This window comes from Telopea speciosissima, chromosome 7 (assembly GCF_018873765.1).
Source record: "Telopea speciosissima isolate NSW1024214 ecotype Mountain lineage chromosome 7, Tspe_v1, whole genome shotgun sequence".
Taxonomy (NCBI): Eukaryota; Viridiplantae; Streptophyta; class Magnoliopsida; order Proteales; family Proteaceae; genus Telopea; species Telopea speciosissima.
Window position 1 is genome coordinate 16979341 of NC_057922.1, and position 22975 is coordinate 17002315.

Sequence of the window (22975 nt, forward strand, 5' to 3'; positions counted from 1 at the left end):
ATCATGTCTTAACAAGCAGCGATGTCAGCAATATAGGCTTGCCAGCCTGATGGAGATTCAGCAGATGACAAAGCCGTGTCATTCCCTCGCTGGGGAACTAGACTGACCAACAACAGCTGGTTCAGGACCTTCAGTGGTTCTGGATTCAGGTGTCTTTTGCTTCCCATCCGACTTCTGGTTACTCTCATTCAGGGTTGCACTGTTATCAATAGCATTAATTGCTGTTTTGGCACAATCCTTCTCTGAGGTATCTGCTTCATTATTGGCAGGGGAATGGGGCACGGCATCTGATGAGGAAACAGCAGGATCCCCCGGAGTGGGTGAAGAGACCTTGAGCTTCTCACCGGTGGTTTTATATTGCTTCTCAAACATCATCTGTAGATACCTGCCTTGTTCTTCTATACGCAGCTGTAGATTTCTTTGGATCTGGTTCACAAATTGCACCAAAGAGGTTAGAATAGACCTAGACTTGACATTCAAAATGCAGAAATAGTCGATAGTCTCTATAGTGTTGAAATTGACACTTTCATTTATGTGCTAAAACACACTAGAATATTATCATAACAAATAACAAGAAAATGAAGCAGAGTATTGAGACATTCAAAGCAACTTCTATGCATGGACCAATCAACCAGTGGCACAATAATCCTCGCAGTGCCTCAAAGTACCACAAGCAGAGACCATATGGGCCAGGCCCAATGACTGAATTAGCTCATCATGGCAGGAATTTCCATGCTGGCTCAAATGTTTTATCTAATGTCACACATGAAAATGCAGTTCTGCGATGTGCATGTGTGCCTAGAGATTGAGACGTACACAATAGAACCTGGTACTGCAACAGAAACCAAAGCCTGATCAATCTCCGTTTCTCTCTGTTCTGATCATACTCTTTTATTTGGGGTTTCTTCCTACATCTACAAGGTTCATTCAACCTTATTTGCAGCTTCAACGGATCACTGTTTTGTGGGATTCTGTTATTGATTTCTGTTTTTCACTTGTGGTTACCAATTCGAGATCCCGTTGTTCTTGTTTACTGGAGGTTACAATTTGATCCTACTTAGGATTAGACCTATTCAGGTTCTAGTCTTACATTAGACCTTAGTATCGATATTCAATAATGATGTTTAACAGTTTGATAACTGCTGGTTTGATGACACATATCCCTGACATCAATATGCTGCAAGATGTGCAGGACAAGTGGAGTATCTTTCAGAGCTGATAGCAAAATATCACACCTACAGCAACGACTTCAAATAATAAACATAACAAGGATAACCATTGGGTTATGGTGGTGTCACGACATGTCTATTTCTAGTGTGATGAGAGTCAAGTACTCCAAGAATTTCAAGAAAGAAAATACAAACAAGACAATTAAGTCTACCTTCCAAGTACTCATTCCTAAGAAAGGAGCCCCCAAGAGTTTTGACACTATAAGACTCAAAATCTACAAGTATTTAGCTTCCCAGAAGCTTGCGGCAGAGGGAGGCCCTCTGAACCACTGTGCAGAGATTAGTGGAGGATGAGATAGTTCTCACTTCTTGATGAAGTCACAGACCTTGGTTGCTTGTTTTAACAAATTGTTGAGCGCATGGTATGACAGTAGACAGCAGATAGTCTGGATGTGCAGCAGGCATAGAACATCTTGGCCCTTTTAGAGCCAACACATACTCACAAATTTGTAGGGCATGGCTTAGAGAGTTGGCATGATGAGGTGGACAGAGACTGGAAAAGAGCTTGAAGGTGTCATGCAGTGATTTGTAGGAAAATTTGCCAGGTTCAAAATCTAAATGAGAGTTTTGAGTTGTCTTCGATGCAGAATCAGCTGAATCTCAAAACTAAAATACTCTAGTTTTATGAGTAAGCTTTACAATGCCTCAAGAATTGGGTCAATCCGAGTTGGGACAAGGGAGTTATGATCCCCGAATGCAGATGTAGCGCATGGTGTCCAGAATTCTGTTTCTGCACATGCAGTGACGTCATTAGATTTTTGAGCTGTCTTACTTGCATAATTTGTAGAAGCTTTAAACATGAAAGTTGTAGATCTTTGAGAGTGTGAGATATGGCAATTTTCCCATCAATTCGCAAAGCAGTAGAAGGCCAGACGGAAAAGATTCTAAATCGACAGATCTCATTGGATCCACCTTTCTAACAGCCTTTTGATCTATAAGATATACTCTTTGGACATCTTATGAGATGAAGAACTCCTATTTTGATCCAAAAACGTGAGAGAGACCTTGAGAGAGGAAAAAAAAGAGAGGCCATTCTATCCTACAAGAGTGATTGAATGAAGCCCATGTCTCTTTGAGGAGTTCAGGACGAGAGAGATTACACCATCTGACGCTGAGAAGATGAATCTGATAGGAGAACAAGGCCTGCAAGTTCTTCTCAGTTAGGGTTACTTTAAGGGAGCTAACTTGTGATTTTGCAAATCTTTTTTATTTTGTTCTAGGATAGGTAATTGGATATTCCTAGTTCAATGAATGTAATAAGGGTTGGGGTTGGCTTTATTACTTTGATTATTCTTGTAATCACCATCCTCCACGGAGAACTCTGGTTGCACGGCTTTCTCTAATAAGTCTATTTTCTCTGACTTGACTCAGGTGCTTGGTACTTTTTAGTGTTGTGGTCCTTATTCTTTTGCGGATGCAAAAGATTGTAACAAGGGTAGGTGCTCTTGGGTCGTTGTAGCAATCAAAATAGTGTTAGTGTACTGAGCAATATAAGAAGCCCTTTTAGGGCATAGCTCCGTGGACATAGGCATATTGCCGAACCACATAAAAATCCTATCTCCTGTGGTGAGATTGTGTGGATATATTTGGAGTGTGTTTCATGCAGGATGGGTGTGCACACCGAGTAGACCTTACTACATTTTTTGACTGCATGTACTTGAGAGGCAAGGTGTTGCATACTACTGTGTGTGTGATTGGTTAAAAAGGTCAGCGCCAACCAATCTATTTTATTGCAACAATAGTTATCATGGCATCTAGGTGACCCAAGGCGTTGGAGGGGGGGCTTGGACACAAGGCGACCAAGGTGAACCCTAGTTGTCAAGGCACCCGCCTAGGCGACACCTTGACAACTATGACTGCAAGCAGTGTGATTGTGTGATTGCTATCGTAACGGAATTTTTAAAGGTCACTGATTCACATCCCACTCAGTTACATACTGGGACCATCATAATTTTTTAGCACAAGAGAGTAGACTCTCTTGCTGACTCCCTTGGTACTAACAGAGAATTCAGAGGGTCATTATGTGATGGGTCATATATCAATATGAGATCATTGATCATTCTACTTGAGTGGAGTTTAGGGTCTAGTCATTTCCTTAATTGTTTGTATTGAATTAATAAAATCATTTCCATTACTTGTCCCAAAAAATTCAAATAAGTTTTTTACCAATGTCAGGGCAAGATTTTTCTCAAAAATGAATATGCCATAAAATTTTCACCAGAGTACCAGCAAGAGATCCAATGAGTCCAATACGTCAATTTGTTTGATTGTTAACAAAACCAATTCATACCATCCTAGTACATCATCAATAAAAAATCCATACCTCAAGTTGTTCATGCAATCGCTTCTGAACTTCCATTTGTAGTCGCAATGCCTCAGTAATCTCAATACCCCTGTTTGCCAAATCAAGCCACCCAGTCAAAAATTCTAAACTGAACACATTATATTAATTCAAATTCTAAAACTGAACTTTTCATATTAGTTCAACAATTAATGACACACAGCACGATCAAGAAGTTTTCGTTTGTACAAGCTTGGCTAGCAGAAACTGGAAAATTTCATACCAAAATTTAGATTGAACATAAAACATAAATCTTCAAAATTGCGAGTACCATGCAATTTCTTAAGTTTCTTGACCAACAACCAATTACAAAAGAACTTAGCCACAAGGGAAGTGGAATGCATTCCAATGTTAAACATTAGAACTGCACATAACTCTTGAGGCTTCAGATACCCACACTTGACTAATTCATTATCCATTGCAGGATCCTGACCAAGGGCCTTTAGGTGTCTGCTGGGTCCTTGATAAAGTATCACGTTCTTATGAAAAATTTTCAACAACGTATAAACAAAATTTTGACAGTTGCAATGAATGCATAATCAATATACCTATTTGGTTAATAACTTATTTATTAAAAAAATTGTATATTATATCCGAGTTGGTAAAACCACTGAATATGAGGCCTTTCTTGAGACTTCGTGAAGCATGCTCTCTAGAAAAATTCTTAACTAATGTTGCAGAGAATTAGTTTTGACATATATACCTTCCTTAAAAGTAAGCAAAGATTTTAACCAGATTTGTTCCGTCAAGACTCAAACCAATGCAAAGGTAGTCTGACAGTGACCAGATAAGACCAACACCACACCAGTAAGAGGTAATGGTGCTTAAGGTGACAGATGAAAGAGAACCCCCCCTTTTTGGTCAAAAAGAAAGTTGAAGATGATGAAAGAGATCACTGTCATAAGTAGAACAGGAGCAAAGTGGTGATGCAGGACAGCCTAGGATTTTGGATTTTTGGCTAAATTAAAAAGAAAGGTGGTGGAGAAAGGTTGGAAATGATTAGGATTTTAACATAAGGAAGAAATTAGGGTGAAAATACGAAATCAGCTTCTGGTACGACTATGAATATTATCCATTATCAGTATCCTTTGAGAAAAACAGAAGAAAAGAGAGAGAGAGAAAGGAGAAAGAACCACATGAACACCCCTCACACATACAATGCAATTCTTTATCCATTTAATTTCACAAACTATAAGGTTTACATCATTTATATAGATCAACGTGCAAGAAAATAGAACATCCTAATTACTTTAGGACCCCTAAGTCCACCTCCTTTCACAAGGAAAAGAAACAACAACAACAACTCAACCTTATCCCAACTAAATGGGGTTAGTTACATGGATCCTTGCAAAGACAAAATATTAAAAAAAGAAGAAAAAAAAAAAAAAAAAGAAGCATAACATCATCGACAACAACTCAGCAATATCCCACCTAAATGGGGTCGGCTACATGGATCCTTCCCTAAAAGTAGAACTCCTAAAATACTTATTGGCTCACTCTAGGACTCCATGTAGAAATAGAAAGTATGGCAAGGTTCCCAAGACTAAAAAATGTAACTGAACTGGTACTCCACCCTAAATGATGCAGAGCAGAGAGGCGGATCTGCTGGTGGTGGGAAGAGAAAGAAAAACAAGGAGAGAAGAGACAGTTCGCAGGATGAGGAGAAAGGAGGGAAACCCAATTCGTTTGGAAGGGGGGGGGGGGGCAGAAAGGAGAGAGAAAGGAGAGGTTCCAACCTCCACTTCAATTTCTAACCACGGAAGCTATTAGGCCTTTACATTGCTAGTATGGCGTATACTAGCAACCTAGGGTCCAAAACCAAACTACTATTTTAGAGTTTTTTTTTTTCACAATTTAAAGATTCCAAAATATTTAGAAATGTTTAATTAGGTTTTCCCTGAAGTTTCGAGCCAAAATATGACCATTTGAGCACCGAAATGTTAAAAAAAAAATGCAACCAAAGTTTACCAGATTTCAATTGAAATCTGAAGGGTCGAAACCGAGACCTTGAATTATGCCCCTACCCCTTCATTGCTCTTCCACTTCAATTAAGAGAGTCACATGGTTCAACAATTTCAATTTCTCAGTACCAGATGCCTATTAAATAGACACAAGCATGATCTCTTTGTCCCCCTCCCCATCCTTGTCATTCTAGGTTTCTCCTTTTCTTTTCTTTTTTCTTTTTCTGGGGAATAGTTAAACACAAGTTGCCTCCACGGAAAAACAACCACCTCCTTACATCTTTTACCGCATTGGCAAAATGCTATGACTCTTATGGTCTACCTCTTTAACATACCAAGTTCATCAGTTCTCACAGATTAACCATTGTTCATGAATCTGAATCATCAAAATACCCAGTTCCCACATGCAACAGCTGAGTGAATACCTACAGGCAATGCTTACATAGAGCATTGAGCTGGGCAATTAGACTGTCCAGACAGTCTACTTCCAGGACTCGATGGTCCTGTAAATTTTGCATAGAATCATGACGAGACCTGGGGATCAGGTTGTCAGACTGTTCAGATTGCTGACCCCTAGGGTCAAGAGGTTAGAGGTCCAGATCCAGTCCAACTTTGACAACATTTCCCACAGCCCTATTCAAAACCTCCATCTTTCCCTTTCTGCTCATCTGATCTTGCACGTTTGGTCAGGTCTTCGCTGCCATCCAAAAATACTGACCAGATGGCAGTTCAGGATGCTCCTACCACTTGCAAGGCTCACACACCTCCAACCTTACCTTCTGAAAGAAGTAATTGATCACCACTGGACAAGCATCTCAGCCCTTTTTCAGACACAAAAACCTGACCTTAACATCAATCTTACTTCCTCAAGATGATCAAGAATAGCTGCAATACTAGGCTTTACAAGGTAAATTTAACATAGATAATACAACACGGGGGGTTGTCATCTACTTGCAAGTTCCAATCCATCAAACAATAAGCATTCTGACATTGATCTTCTTCCATAATTGTCAGTCGCCAGCTCAGACTCAAGCTCCTTGCTGAATATTATTCTCCCAAACATAATCAGTTGAATATCTAACATTCTGACTTCTGTGATCTTTGTAATTTGAGTGCCTTGACAAGCTCAAAGGATGACCCTTTTTTTTTTTTGGCTATAGGAAAACCTGGCATAGGCCCCGATCAAAGCTTTCACATGCTAGTACATTTTCTGGTGGTCCAAACAAGCCTAACTGATGTAGGTAACTTTGATGGGCCCCAAGCAGGGACACCAGTCGGGCATTTCAGCCCAGCCAGGAGATCCAGGATACCAGAATTGATGCAATCTGAAAATCCAGATTAAGGATCTCAGATGCAAGTAGGCCCAATAATCAAATTTGAAGTTGCTTCTGGCGGTAAAGGTGAAATCAGACCTGCAACTGGAATACTTGCTCACAACAAAGGATGGCTTGGAGAAACAAACTCCAGGGTTCCGATCACCGATGAAACCCCCACCTTCGATCAAGATATTAGACCAGACAGAGTTTTGCCGAAGGAGTTCCAACAAACTCTCTGTTATTCACTATTCTGCTAGAACAGAACCAGAGATAAGTGCTCTTCTGCCAGAACAAAACCTGAGTTCGGGAACATGATTGGAAGAATGGAAGGAGAAGAAGATGAGAGAGAGAGAGAGAGAGAGAGAAGAAATCAGATTTGGGACACCAATCCCGTATTCTTTAAAAAAACTCATATTCTTTACTCAAATCATCTCTAATTGATGACGGATGTATTACATATATATAGACCTTCTAAAATTCCTAATTTGACTCATAAAAGGACTTCTAATCACTCCAATACACTCAATAAAGTAAATAAACTCAAAACAAAATTCTATCTAGCTATTAAGTATCCTAATCAAACTCAAACACTCAATTTAACTGCTATTCCCGTGTAACACTATCCCCACTTTATAGGCTTATAAATTAGGTCCATTACATCAATAAGCCCAAAAATAAGAAGCCTAAGGTCTATAGAACCCAACAATGGGCCAAAATAAAGTTTTATAAGGCCCAATTGACCCAATTGGACAATCTTAACTGCATCAAGAATCCTAATACAGCCCACCAAAGGGATCAAGGATACTAGAATCCTTGTACGCGGGCTCCTACATTTCTCAAAGGGACAGTAGAGAAACAAGTCACAATGCCAGTTAAGCTCAAATTACAGCTTGTACCCCATGATTCCATAAGCCAAAATCATAGAGATGGGAACAGCCAACAAACGAAGGCCCTCAGAGATTGTTACATAGTATCAGAAGGACCTCGGCAACCAGCATAGTTGTCTAGTTGATGCCTTGGCGTTCAGGTGCAATTCAAGGCACCTTATTGGATGCAGCAGCATGAAAAAGACATACGCCTTTGGTCCACCTTGTGGATTGGATGGATGCATTATTGTTTGTTTTTTTTTTTTTAAATATATTACAGGCAATCGATCCTAATTCTAACCCTCTTATTATTTGTGTACAGGATTATGAAGCACATGGATACATGGAAATATGTCGTTAAAAATAAATCTTTTTTTTTAAAAAAAAAGAGGAAAAACAAAAGAGGAGAGAGGAGAATGACGCTATCCACACTTTAACTTCAACCTCATCAAGACATTCTCCGATTGAAACCCTCAACGGCTCATTTTCTTTTTGATAGGTAAGGGAGCTCAATTTCTTCTTCTTCTTTCTCTGGTTCCAGTTATGGTTCCCCCCTCCCCCCTTTCTCTGGTTTCAGTTATGGGTTTTTTTTTCACTTTCTTTTCTTCTTCCCTGCTTCATATGAGTGTATATGTATCTATTTTTGGAGGTGTGCTGGTATGTGCATCAGTACATCCATGTATTTTGGGTGATGGCTATATATATATATATATATCCAGTTATTAGTTGTTACGTAACCCAATCTTTATCAGCTGTCGGTGACTGTCTTCATAAACATGCAAGCTGTATGACTGATTTTTTCTGGTTCCTAATTTCAAGTCTTTCTTAGCTAGAATTTGCTTACAACAGAACAGTGTTTTCCTGCAAATGTCTTGCTTAAATAGGTTGTAGTGCTGTCCATCTGGAAGCCTAGGCCAGCAAACTCCTTACTCTGGCAAAGAGTGACATGTCTAGACTAGATTTTTTATTCAGGCCATCATTTTGCAATTGGAAAACAATACTTCTAATGGTTATAAAAAGTCCCGATAAACAAAAGACATTCAGGAACATACGTTTTCAAGTCTAGAGACATTTCCTCGATTGGATTTGTTTTTTTCTCTGATGTGCCTGCATAAACAAGAGAAACACCCACTTTCAAAATGAATTTCATGTCGTCTTAATTCTCATAAAAAAATAAACAGGACAACAAACAGCAGAAAAAAAAAAGAGCATCCCAGTACAGAAGGCTCCCGCTACTGGAGGGTCTGGGAGGGGAAAATGTACACAGCCTCACCCCCGCTTCAGGGAGAGGCTGTTTCCTTGTTTCGAACCTGAAACCTGATGGTTTGCAATAGCACAACTTAACCATCGCGCCAAGGCTTACACACTAACAAAAAAAGCAAAAACTACAAATAAATTTGCAGTGGAGTAACCATATTAAAATTGAACAGATCACGAGTGAAAGTGTTTCTATAATCAGAGAAAGTAAGATAATAGCTGTAAGATTTATCCAGAAAACGCTTGTAAGGGGAGGAAACAACCCCCCCCCCCAAAAAAAATAAATAAATAAAAGGGTACAATTTAAAATTGCAACATGCAAAACGATGAAAGCAACCAAGCAGGAGAGTCAAAGAAGAAAATTCAAGTAATAGCTATTAAGTTAGAAATGGAAAAAGAAAGTTCAAAAGGAACAGATAGGCAGTTATTATTTACCTTCTGATGAGTCTGGTCTATACCTAGCTGTTCTGTACTTCTGTAATTCAAAAAGCAAGACCCAGTTAAACTATAATAAAATAACTAGTGCAAGTGTGAAAACCTAAAAGAAACTGCAATTTACAGACCTGCAGATGACTTTTCACATGGTAGATGGTTAATCCTTCTACTTTCATGAGCTTTAGCACACCCTTGGGAGTAGCTCCTGTTGGTCAAAACATAGAAATTAACACAGGAACTTGACCATAATTCAACAAGCCAAAATGAGATCAATAAACACAGATTACATACTTTCACTGCCACCGAGCTGACTAACAGCTTCTACAAAACGTTCATGCAGTTCGGGTGTCCAACGCATACGTGGCTTGGTTGGGGCACCACCGACAGAGGAAGGGGGACTACCAACCGTGCAAAGTTCTCCAGAAGGAATAGAAAGCTGCTGAACTTGGGGCTGGGGCACTGAAGAATTTGAAGATTGTTTGGGCATTTGGTATATTTCTGTCTAAAAAAAAACAAACAAAGAAAAAGAAGGAAAGACATAACTTATGCAAATTGTTTCAATTTCCTTTTCCTTTTCTAACGAGAATAGAATAGTTACATGTTTTGCATATATGTTCAACTTGGCCCGACAAATAAAAGAGTAACTAACCTTTGGTTCAAGACCCACAGAATTGTTGTCAACAAGAAGCTCATTCCAGTTAGGAGCCAAAGCATCATCATCGGTGATAAGTTGGTCCGCCCATTCCTGCCAATCATTTCGCTTAGTATGGTCCTCAGATGCCATGACACCACCACCACTACTTTCTATTTGACAATTTTGGGTGGGGACGCTATCAGGATAATCAAGAAAACCCTGCAGTGGATCTGTACACCAAGAAACATCACTGCTTTCTTTGGAATAATGACTCAATGCCCTTGATTGGAATGGTCCTGAATGAGAAGACGGTGTTAAAGGCAGAGATGCTCCATTGTTTGATAACTGAGAAATGAAAGGTGCATTTCTAGAATGTCTTTCATGGGGTGAAACAGAAGAGAACTGGAGATCTGAGGAGAATCCAGAGTCTGATGAAAATATGTGCCCAACAACACTACTGTTGGTGACCATTGAAGATCCACGTGGAGGCATGGGATTTGTCATCAGTTCCCTTTCAAATGAAACTTGTGGGGAGTCTGGTAATTTTGGATATTTCTGTTCAAGGGGTATGGGAAGAACTGGCAAAGACGAGGACATAGCTCCAGATGCTTCCAGGTTACTAAGATGCTTTGCACCAGCTCCTTGAATGGATAAAGTAGGGCGTGCCTCCATTCCTTTCCATGTATCAAGAATGCCAGCCAGTGTCAACTAATCATCAACGTGACACTAATTCAGCGCATAATATCCACCTCTAACAATTCTCAGTAAGAGTAACACTCCACCACCTTCCTTTCAATTTTCAGCTCCACACACCAAAGGGTCATCAAATATTGCACCTATGGGAAGAAGCATTTACACAGTACACATTAACAACAACTCCTTCCATCAAATAAATTCTCACAAGACGAGATTAACCAACTGAAAATGTGAGAACGAACAAGGTACAGACATGCCAGGCTCGATGTCAACAATGACAAAGCATTTGAACAAACACTACCAACCTCGGAGAATGAAACATTCAACTTATACTGCAAGAACACTACAGCAGAAAAAGAAATCATTATGGTGCAAATTAACTTAGAGACGTCAATATATAAATAAACTAAAAAGGGAACTCTTTTCAAATACTCAGCAACAGAAGTGCCAGAATAGCACGGTTAACAATGGATACAACAAGAAAACCTTCAGCAATAAATATAAACCCTGGCAAGAAGAAAATAACAGCACAATGGAGATTCTTAGCCGCATGGACATATTATGCTTTTCCTATTAATAAATATTAAGTAATAGCTTAAGCTTCACAGAACACTTGTGTGACACAAAAGTTTTAGCTCAAGTAAATTTTGCAGCTAAGACATTAGGCGAGTGAAGAACAATTTGGACTGGCCCCAACAATATCTTCAGGAGGTGGATGATCACATGGAAAGGCAACAGGTACTCTGCCCCACTTAGAGGGAGTTCCCCTAACACAAAAGAAGCATGATCTTGTATATAGAATTGCAATTGAATGAAAACAATATCTGCAGTACTCCCACTAATTACTAAAAGCCCAAAGCAAAACTTTTGAGTTGAGTAATAAAACCGATCTAAGCTCGATGGTATCCTCTGATCCATCTGATAGGGATTATATGCAATACTATCACAAACTAATCCCACCACAGATGGGCCAGGTGGCAAGTGGGACCATGGTTGCCCTCTAATTGAGGAGTACAAGCCCTTGTTTTATAGAGACTGGCATCATAAGAAAAGATTGTTTTATAGAGATCTACATCATAAGGAAATGATGCCTCTCTCACATTATGTGTCGGATTGAACTTCTAAAATTCCCAACCGTGTTTAGGGACCAATTAAGATGCCATATGCAGATCATAAACATATATAATGCCCCATCCTTCATCATACTTGGACATTTTTTCTTGCAAGACACTTCATGTCCTCAGTATTTCCAACTAATCCATTAGCACTCTGGCCACTCAAAACAATCTAAATGACTTCATCAAATGATTGGAGACTGAGCCAACCTCAATAACTACGACAATCTACATTCATCGAAATGCAGACCTGAACTGCAGGAACAGCAACTATCACGAAGCTATGTAAAAGCATAAATGATAGAACAATTTATAGTCTCTTTACCCGTTGCACTTCCACCTTCTCTATCAAGTTCAAAAGTTTCAACTCCAAAATGGCTTGTTCTCTACTTCAAAGTTAACTTCCTACCTTGCTCCTCCTCTTCACTCATCATTAGATGGAATTTCTTCCAGTGAAAAATAGGAGATACTGTTCCATATAAATGCTAATACAGTAAGGTTCAATAACCACAAAATGATATTCAAGATATCAAAACATCGCGCACAAGTAACACCCATAAAAAAAAAGGCAAATATAAGAAACACGGACAGAAGAAACCAAGGAATTTTTTTTCCAGAATTAGCTATTACAAGTGTTAATGTGTTTTCTTTTCGTATAAATAATCAACCAGAAGCTGAAGTCAGTTAAAACACATCCCGATAGTACCTCACCCACGATACAGTGGGCAGGAATTCTTTTTTTCTTCATTTTTTTTAAAGAGAGGGGGGGGGGGGGGAGACGCCACTGAACCACCTCCATTTATGCAGAATTGTACTGAAACTAAAGAAGTGAATTGATAATTCATATAATCATAGATATAAATCTCCACAAGGAAGAGCAAAATTTAAAAATTTACGACTACCATATAAACATTATAAACCACTGACATAAAACCAAAACCAAAACCCAGAAAGCAATTGAACTAGAAGGTCGGGACAAAATCTCGGACAACAACCACCTAATAATTCCATATTGCCCCAATTGGCATATTGCCCCAATTGGCCAGACACAAAGTTTGACAATTAACGATGCAATCACAACCCATCGTTGAGAATAAAGCAAACTAAAAATCCAAAGGATCGTCAAGTAAATCGCAACTCGAAAGCACAGAGACAGAAAGTTAAAGAAGCGAGGGGGAGGGGGAAATCCATCAATCCTCCAAAATGAGTAATTTTGCGTCAAAAGCAAGAGGAATCATATCGGATAAACTAAGTTATATACTATACATATCCTGACATCAATAGAATTCTACGAAGAACAAAAACTTGCATAAATAAACGATAAGAACTTACCGAGACCGGGAGCGAGGGAGAGGTATCACAGAATACAACCCTAGAGAGCTCGGTCGAGAGAGAATATGGTGGCCTGCAGCTCCAGGCGACTCAGACGCAGACGCAATGGTGAGACAACAACAACAACAACAACACGAGGAAATATTCTGGTGACACGAGCAAAGCCAAAGCCAAAGCCAAAGCCCCGGTCTTCCGAATTGCATCTCAGCACTCACCGTGTGTGTATATTTTTTGCGTTTGTGTTTGTGTGGGTGTGTGTCCAACTCAGAAAACCGAAAGAAGTGATCGATAAGGAAACTGGCGAAAGCCTTCTTTCTTTGGCCTTTCGGAAGAGCTCATGAGCTCATCTCCTATCCTATACTTACAAGCTCCACGGGCCCCACATTTTCTTTTTATTGGGTGCGATCGATGTACGATCACATCTGCTAGCCGTATGGGTGAGTCTATGGGTCTAAGTTCAATCATTGTAGACCGATTCCCTAAACCACTTCGATTCGAACCTTAGCCACCCATTGGTATCTAAACTATTCTTCAAAGAAAAGATTCTAATTGAGTGGTATCTGAGTGGGCTTACGACTCTGAATCAGTACTTCCTTGATACATTAGGAAATAACAGGTGGACAACAGTTAACATCACCGTGAGCTCATCTCCACCGTTCACTCGTTTTGTTACCATTACATATGAGAGACTTTAGAGTTCAGACCCGAGACCTGCTGGTCCAACTGGTCCAGTGTTATTGCCTTTTCAGGTGACGACACGTAAACGGATACCATCAGGAAATTACTACAATACCCTCCTTGTACTTATGGATAAGCCACCTCCATTTGGAGTCAACCTAGCTTATAGGTTCATGGAATCATGGTTCACACCCGACATAGTTTATTATGGTCCCCCCACGGGCCCCACCCCCTCGAAATGGATTCCAAGACAGTGGTTTTTGACAAGGGTGTATAGTGTGCTCTGTGTGGACGTAAGCATCTTTCTATCATTTTTTAACTTTTGCTTTATGGAGAACAACCAAGGGTTGTCATTTTGGATCCGGAAGCGTCCGGAACCGTCGCTAACCCATTACTTAATGGGATGGTTCTGGGAGCTAGGTTTGGGGTTGATGGTTCGAACAGGGACATGGAGCAGATAATGATCTTTTCAAATACCCTCAACCGTCATTGAGTTCATCTCAAATAACCTCCACCAAGCACAGCCAAAGAAATAGCATAAGGTGACTGATGAGTTGAAGTCCTTCCTCTAGCAATGCCTAGGCGGGCTTCCCCCCATAGAAACATGAAAAGCTTGTAATGTGCTAAAAAATGTGATTAAGGGAAAATTATCACCTCAAGTACAGTACACCTCAAGTGCACTAAAATGTATATCTGACGGTGCACCTTAAAGTGATTTTATTTAAAACACTCTCCCAAGTGCATGTGCACCGTCAGATGTACCTTTTTGGTGCACTTGAGGGGATAAAGGTTTGTGATTAAGGCTTTCCATATTAAGTCATTACAGTGTTATCCATTGTAGAACTGCATTCTCTGGATTAGAAAAAGAAATAGACACTTTAATTAATATAACAAATCAATCATAGAGGAACCTAAAAGAGCTTTTGAATCAAATCTAAATGGAGAAGCCATCCAACATGTCTCAACAAAAATAGTGCATGCACAATAGATTCTTCACGCTTGCACCAAAAACAATCTCTTTGCGAAAGCATCAAGGAAGTTCGACTGAATGATGCATTTTCCTTTTAAAACCCTAACCCATAAGGTATTAAGACTCTTAAACATGCACCAACTCTACCTAGCAACCATAGCAAGATTAAAGCATTGAACTTCTCTAAACTCATGTCCCCCAAACTTCATACTTTGACACATCCTAGATCATTTAATCCTATATACCCCCTTATTTGAATTATCTTTCCACATGCTTAATTTGATGGGTAAAGCAATATTATGTTCAAAACAAAACACTACCTCCAAAGCAACTTCAACCACCACCATCACCTCCACTGCCATCGTCATTGCCACCACCACCTCCATCACCACCGCCAGTCCACCACCACTACCACTACCATCAATGCCACTGCCATCACCTCCACCAAATTTTTGGATGTTCAATTTGAAAATTTATAAAAGTTTTAGAAACATAAATTATTACACATAACAAATGCCTTTCTTTTTCTCTTTTGGCCTAAAAATAAAAATTACTATGCATTACCAAATGCGTTTTTTTGTCCAGAAATTTGTCCTAGTAACAAAAATACAAAAATTTATTTCTGGAATAAAAACATGACTGAGAAACAGAAATGTTATCATGTTCGAAACAAAAAGTTTTAAACATGTTTTTGCTTCTGGCTCAAGCACCTGGCCTGCTAAGTCCGTAAAGAACAAAAATTCCACCATACATTTCATCTTTCCTAGTTTGTTTATTTGAGATTGTAAAATGAAGGGGTGGATCCACATTGTTTAAAAACCATATAAAAAAATCTATAGAATCAGTCTATTTAAATTGGAATTGATTAACTCCGATTTTGGTAAGGGTGTCAAAATCAAACCTAAACCAATAAAATCGATCGAAAAAGTTAAACCGAACCGAACCAAACCAATCCTTATCGGATTGGTTTTGGATTGGAGTATGATGGGGCCGGCTGAAAATTATGCCACATCGAACTGACCGATATCCAAACCGAAACTGAACAAAATGGAACCGATAAAAATCATTGAGTATAAGGTTATGAATAAGTGAATTGATTATCCTTTGATTACAATATTAATGAGAAGATTTTTAATTGCAAGGGAAAATGTTACAAATCAATGAGTATGATGTTATGAATAGGGAAATTGATTTGTAACCATGCTTCCATTGATCTCCCTCCTCACTATACAAAATAGTATAATATTCAAATGAATAATTTGATAGTAGGGTCCATTGTGTGATTTCAATATTAGTTATCTTTCTTACTGATTAGTTATTTTTCTTACATTAGTTTTCAATACTAACTATATTTTCCCTACAAATCTACAATGATAAATAATGATTTGATTTGTAACAATGGTTTCGCTACAAACTCTATTTGTCCATTGATTTCAATATTAGTTATCTCCCCTTACAATCTTTATTCGGATTACAACAAGAACATATCAAATCAATTTTCATATTCCCGATTGTTTACTTGTTTAATTTGGAGAAGGTGATTTAATGTGTTTTTAAGGAATCTTTCCTCACTATAAACTATGAATCTAAGATTTTATTGTGGTTCAAGCCTAAAAACAAACGATTTAAATCAGTATTAACTTGATATTAAAAAATTAAAATAAATTGAAATCGTATTGGATCGAAAATTAAAATTCCTTAATAGTTTGATTTTGATCTCACTTATTCATAGACCGAAATCAAACCAAATCGGCCGTTTGAGACCCCTAGATTTTGATTAACCCTGATCCTGATAAAACCTATTTTGATCTTCTCGATCTCATTTTTTAAGGTTTTTGTCAATTCAAATCCAATCCAGCTGACACGGATGGAAGTCAATCCTGTCCCGAGCAAACCTTGAGGTTCCATAACATGATTGATTTGTGATAGTGACACAGTTACCTGCGCTGCCGTGCTATTGCTACTCTCAATTTCGTCTATTGGAGGAATTTCAATTATGATTTTTATGGTTCTCTATTGGAACCTTATTCGTACTACATTGAGACACTTTTCTCATTTTTTTGAGTAAACGCATTTGATACGCCATGTCGCCATGTTTATCATGTTTGCAATTATATTGGTATTGTTCCGTTTGGACTTTGGATAGAATAGAATTTTTTTTTTTATTTTAATGAAAGATAGAATAGAATATAGAATAAGAAAAAGCAACTCAAAAAAAATAATAGTTTGAAATCAAAATTTGACATGTAGTTAAATAAATTCATAAAGTCAAGTCAAACCTAAAAAAAATCCACAAGGAGTTTCATTGTTTAAATAGAAATAAGGAAAAAATAACATTTTCTGGTCACAAGGATCTTGCAATCAGAAACAAAAGCATGTAAAATTACCATCCTTTCTCTATGAAATAAGATATCTCATTCATATTAATACACCTATCCACGTTTTCATTGGCCCTACACTGGTGCAAGACCATGCAACCAAGGCAATGATCTCTTTCCTAAATGTAAATAAATAGTTATAATACACATTCAATGAAATGGGTTATGCGTGTATGAGAGGACTTTTGCGTTAACAAATAAATAGATTTCTTTCTTTTTTTTGTTGGGTAACAACAAATAAATACATTTCTATTGTACTTATCCACGCTACGCGGCATTGTAAGACTTTTCTACCCTTAGCTTCCACGTTTACGCATGGGAAACAAAATCATCTTTGAACCTCCAAAATAGAGATGGCTAGTAAGACTACCAAACAAATATCCATTGCCACCCTTTCCCTTATGTGTGAATTGAATGGTTTTCAGTCTACCAATATTGTTGGGGGCGGGGGCGGGGGCGGGGGGAGATGAGCTTCTAGCTCAGTGGCGGTAGATAGCTAGTAGAGGTCTAGCATAAGTTCAGGGAGAGGTTAAGTGTTCAACCCTCCTATCCCACTCTCTCACTATGTAATAGTTGTAGGTAGTGGTAGTAGTGTAATAAAAAGTGAGTCCCTTGTGGGTCTTTGTCTGGCCCCATTGTGGGTCTTACAACCTAAAAAAAAAAGGGGGCGTTGTTCTCTGTGCCGCAGCGTAAACTGCACCAAGGCACATGGGGGTGGGCACAATGACCACCCTGCCCCCTGCACATGTTGCCCATGTGCCTGGGCACAACCTGTACTATGGCACAGAGAACATTCTCCCAAAAAAAAATTGTGAATATCTCCAGGAGATTTGATGCACCAAAGTGAAAGAAAGATTCTACTTTTACCATTTAAATAAGAATAATATATGCGAGTCTTCCAAGGATTAGGGTATCTATATTCATTTCTATTACTTTACATATTTTTATTGAAGTCATTATCACTTTAAAAAGATTTCAAGCTAAAGATTGCTGCTTTTCCCAAACATTCATGTCCTTAAATTATATTTTTTTTCCCCATTTGGTGAGAGAAATTGAAAATTTAAAAAAAAATTTTGTATCAACTTTTTTTTTTCTTTACTTTGAAAGAGAAATACACTATTATACCAATAGAGGTGGCCCAGTTTATCAAACAAAACCAGCAAATCACATGGTTTGCATGGATATGGATTAGTCACATTAGTGTGCTTAGTTTATCAAAAAAAAAAAAAACTTTAGTGTGTTTAGAAAATTCAGATCGTGAATAAACCAATTGATAAAAATTGGATTTAATTCATTAAAAGACCTTGTTTGATTGCAAGGAAAATTAAAAGGAGAGGAAGTGAAAATTTCAAACCTAAAAAAGAAGTATTGACCCAATTCCCTAAAATTTCACAGACGCATATCGTATATCATGGAGACGAGCACTCTAGTTCTTCCTTTTCTTCTTGCAACGAGCACTCTGGTTCTGTTCATTTTTTGAAACACACAAAGAGAGATAGAGATGGAAGTAGAACCCTCATCGCCATTAACACTGCCACTCTAACTTTTCTACTCCACCCACAAGGCCACAACTCGACCTTCTCCAATCAGATCCACTCGCTTCGTCAAATGGAAGTAGAACCCTCATCTGGCCGCAAATTCGGCACCAGTATCCATGGATTCAGATCCTCTACTGTCGAGCTGCCCGGCAGGACCCTACTGCCAAGACACAGTAAGGCGATAAATGACTGCCTTACCCCCACTCGGGTAAGGCGCTCGGGCAGGGGTAAGGTGGTCATTCCTCGCCTTGTTGTGTCTTGGCAGTAGGGTCTTGCCGGGCAGCTCGACAGTAGAGGATCCAAATTGAATATCCACATAATAGCCATCGACGACATCGTCAACATAAATTCCCTCTTCGCCCTCGCAGTCTTCATTGACCTCGCTGGGTACCCCACAGACCCAACCAACACCCTCGTCGATGACCCCAACTGCGTCGCCGGTCCCCACGTTGCAAAAGACCTAGTCTCCTTTCATGTCTACTCCTTCAGCTCGTTTCTCTTCTCAAGCATTATTGCTTTGGGTCTCAAACAAGACATCAGGATTGCAAGGATCAATGGAGGGCCGGTCTTACTTCATGATGCCCTGATGGCTAAGGTTAATAAAATGGCATAGAGGGTTGGGATCCTTGTTTCTGTTGTTGGCTCTTTGCCTGGGTGTTTGTTCTTGATGCTTGCTTTGGTGAATGTGGTTCAGATCAAGCTTGGGACTCTGTCTTGTGGGAGAGTAAATCGTTATGGAGATATTGTGCCTCTTGTTATCTTAGTTCCTGCTGGGCTTTTCATCTATATTGCATTGTATTGTATGCCTTGACCTGTGTTGCGTCAAGAAACCGCCGGGTGGTTTTTCGGGTGCCGCAACCTGCAAAAGGACATCAAGGACAAGGGAGAACCGGTGTGGTTCCAGCCTGGGACTCTCCGATGCCTAAGTTAGATCTCTCTCGACAGCAAATGAATTACTGGAATTCAAGATGGGTCAATGGGGTAGAATACCTGGGTATTTATAGCTGAATATGGCGGTGTGGAGAGTCCAGGTAGTTGGTGGTAGGCTTCCTTGGTAGGAGAGTCCATCACGTAATAGATCTCGATCCTCCTCTTGGGAGGTAGAGTCTGGGTAGGGAAGGAGTTCCCTCGCAGATAGAAATGCGTGTTCCTCAAGTGTTGGATAAGATCCATGAGAGTCGTGCATGGGTAAGGTGCATCTCCTTTGGGATAAGATCCCTTCGCTGGTAGGATGATGTAAATCCGGGTGGTGATGCCATTGCCCACTCGTGTGGTGACCTTGGTCCTTGAGTGACCTACTGGGTCTCTTCCTCTTAAGTCTAACGGATGAGTCTTGATGTAGCCGAGTCTGGGTCGTCCTCTCTTCATGCCATGCCACGTGGCAGATCGGGGTTGGCCCCGAGTATTTATGGTTTATCAACCCATTAGGTTTTCTACTTTTTTTGCCCCAAATTCTCTCTATTTTCATTGTTTTAACACCAATTTGTCAATTTAATATCTGTGTTATACTTACTTGGATATCCTTTGAACACCAAGGGAGGATTTATGTATATATGAGGGGAAAAGAGGTTTTTTGGGTGCTTGTATGGATTAGAAACTGTAACAAGAATGAGCTTTCATGTTCATTGATCTGTTTAAGCTTGAACAATGATGGATTTCTGACCCGTTATGTTTTATTCTCCATAATTCTTTTCATTTTTACGATTTGGAGTTGATTTGTGAAAGAAGATGGGTGATAAGAGAATTTCTTCACCTACCACTAAAATATATAAGGGCTTTGGGCCAATTTCTTGAAAAAAAAAGAAGAAAAAGAAGCTTAGTTTCAATGCCCATGACATGGGCCCATTTGTTAAAAAATGTTATAAAGTTACCAAACTTATTTTTCATTTTACAATCTATTGTGTTTAGTAATTACCAAACAATTTTTAATTTTTGATCAAAATAGTTTTCAATAATATATATTTTTTAAATAGGCCAAAAACAAAATGAAAAATGATACCAAAAAGACCCTAAAGTTAACTTCTATTTTAGAGGATGATTTATCTAATTCTTTTTTTTTTTTTGGTTAAAATTTTCTTTTATTTTTCATAAAAAATGGTTATTCTATTTCACTTCCTATGGAAAAAGAACGCTGCCTTTGTCGCTTGGTTCTTGCACCCAAACACAGAAGCACATGAAATTACTGTCTAACTGTCTATAAAATTAAAAATTCCATCCATATTGATACTCGTGCAGACATTCTCATTGTCTCCCGCACCATGGAACCAGACAACTATCTCTTGCCCTTATTTCAATTTTGTTTTTAGTATAATTTACCAAATGAAATTTTTATGGGCAGTGGCGATCCAAGTTTTGCATGACCTTGATGGTAACTTAGAATCTTTAATATTGTTTCTCCAGACTAAGGACAGCAAGTTGATATCTTTGCCATCCATGTAAGTGCAACTATCAACTATGCAAGCATAGGCCGTCCACAAATTTGAATGCAAACTCAGACTCAGTGAATATAAAAAAGTTGTGTCTCTCAAGGTGTCACTATGTCTAGTGAAATATAATACTTCACTATTTGGTATTTGGGAGTACATGAATTGGTCCATGTGATAAAAAAACCCCACATACTTCTCAATGGTCAAATTTTAGTCCAAAGTAAGCAAGGAAAGTCTTTCAAACTCTAATTCAAAATTTTAGTAAGATTACCAAAATGCCATCAAATGGAGATGAATATAGAATACAAAATGGCCTATTGTTTACTTTTAGTTATTTTTTTCACTCATTTTAAGCTGACATTGTACTAATAAGGTGCTTACCTGGTCCTTACCACATGGACTAACCCATGTACTGCCATGTGGTAAATCGTGAAAAGTTAGACTTCACTACGCATAATGACAAGAAGAAAACCCTAACATATTAAAAAAAAAATAAAAATTCAAAGGTTGGCAAAGAGGGTTGATTTCATGAAATAGTCAACAAATAGATTTTTGGTCAAAAAATTGAAATTATTTTGATTGTATCAATATGAAATATTTCAAGAATAAAAAAATTCCATTTGGTAATTCAATTTCTGAAAATAGAGAATCTATAATTTTTGTTTGGAAAGGGTGGTGGCGGTGATGGTGGTGGTGGTGGCAGTGGTGAGGTAGTGGTGGTGAGACCATTAGGAAAGAAAAAAATGGTGGTGTTTTATTTTTAACATTAAAATACTACTTTGCCCATCAAATTAATCATGTGCTCATTAAAGAGAAAGGGTGACATCAAATGAAATAGTTTCTATTCCACTTGATTTCTTTTTCACTGAAAAAAAATGCAAAAATCAAACCAAACAATTTCCAAAATAATAATCACCCCCTGAAATTAAAATAGAAATCATACCATATCAAGTTCTTCATCTTTTGGTTTTTTCATAAATTTCCCACTCCCTTACCAGTTCTAAGTAACTTGTATCTAAATGTGACCACTGACCCACATCATTGCATTGGAACTGCGAGTTCATTAACTTCATGGCATTTCTTATGCAATTCCTGTTTAGGGTCTCTTAGGAGATAACATCCAATGGTTACATCTTTTAGCTTGTTTAGTGTGCTATTTAGAATCTATTCACAAATACAATTTTAAATTGAATTCATCCTTCTTGTTCTAATTTGGATGTTCTTGTGAGGAAATTAATTAAGGCTTCAAGTTTTTAAATGGCTCAATGAGGGTTCAAGTTGTTGAGATTCTTTAATGATTGATACTCCATGCAAAGATGCTTTAGAGGGAGTTATTTCATGGAATGACTAGTTGATTAAATTCCCTCAAGTGCATTGGCGTAACTTCTTATCTTAATGGAATGGTTATATAAATTTAGGCCAAATGTTTTCTGTGTTGGGGCGCACATGTGGGGGTGGGCGAAATGACCACTCTGCCCCTCTAAATGACAAGCCCATGTGTCTAGACGTAAGCTGCACTGCGGCACAGAGAACATCAACACATAAATTTATGTGCAATATTTATGGAATTTTGGTGCAATCATAGACTTAAGAGAGAGAGAGAGAGAGAGAGAGAGAGAGAGAGAGAGAGAGAGAGAGAGAGAGAGAGAACAATCAAACAACTACAACGCAAGAATATACGTGGTTCGACAAGATGCCTACGTCCACGATGAGGTGAGTGGGACTTCACTAGCAATGGGAAAATAGGGTTACAAAATCTTTCCTCTCGCCTCTGGTTACAAAGAATTTCCTCTTAACCTTAAA

The 22975-nt window shown here is 38.6% G+C and overlaps 1 protein-coding gene and 1 pseudogene across 1 annotated transcript; one reads left to right on the forward strand and one right to left on the reverse strand.

Moving 5' to 3' along the window:
• Positions 1–78: 78 nt before the first annotated feature.
• On the reverse strand, positions 79–13375 carry LOC122668291 (protein PHR1-LIKE 1-like). The gene is made up of 8 exons (XM_043864878.1): positions 13183–13375; positions 10055–10875; positions 9697–9907; positions 9534–9610; positions 9406–9445; positions 8766–8820; positions 3553–3622; positions 79–426 (listed from the first exon to the last, which is right to left on the reverse strand). The coding sequence occupies exons 2-8, from the start codon at positions 10709–10711 to the stop codon at positions 79–81; spliced, it is 1458 nt and encodes a 485-aa protein (XP_043720813.1). The 5' UTR covers positions 10712–10875; positions 13183–13375.
• On the forward strand, positions 13288–19557 carry LOC122668292 (annotated as a pseudogene).
• Positions 19558–22975: the final 3418 nt, after the last annotated feature.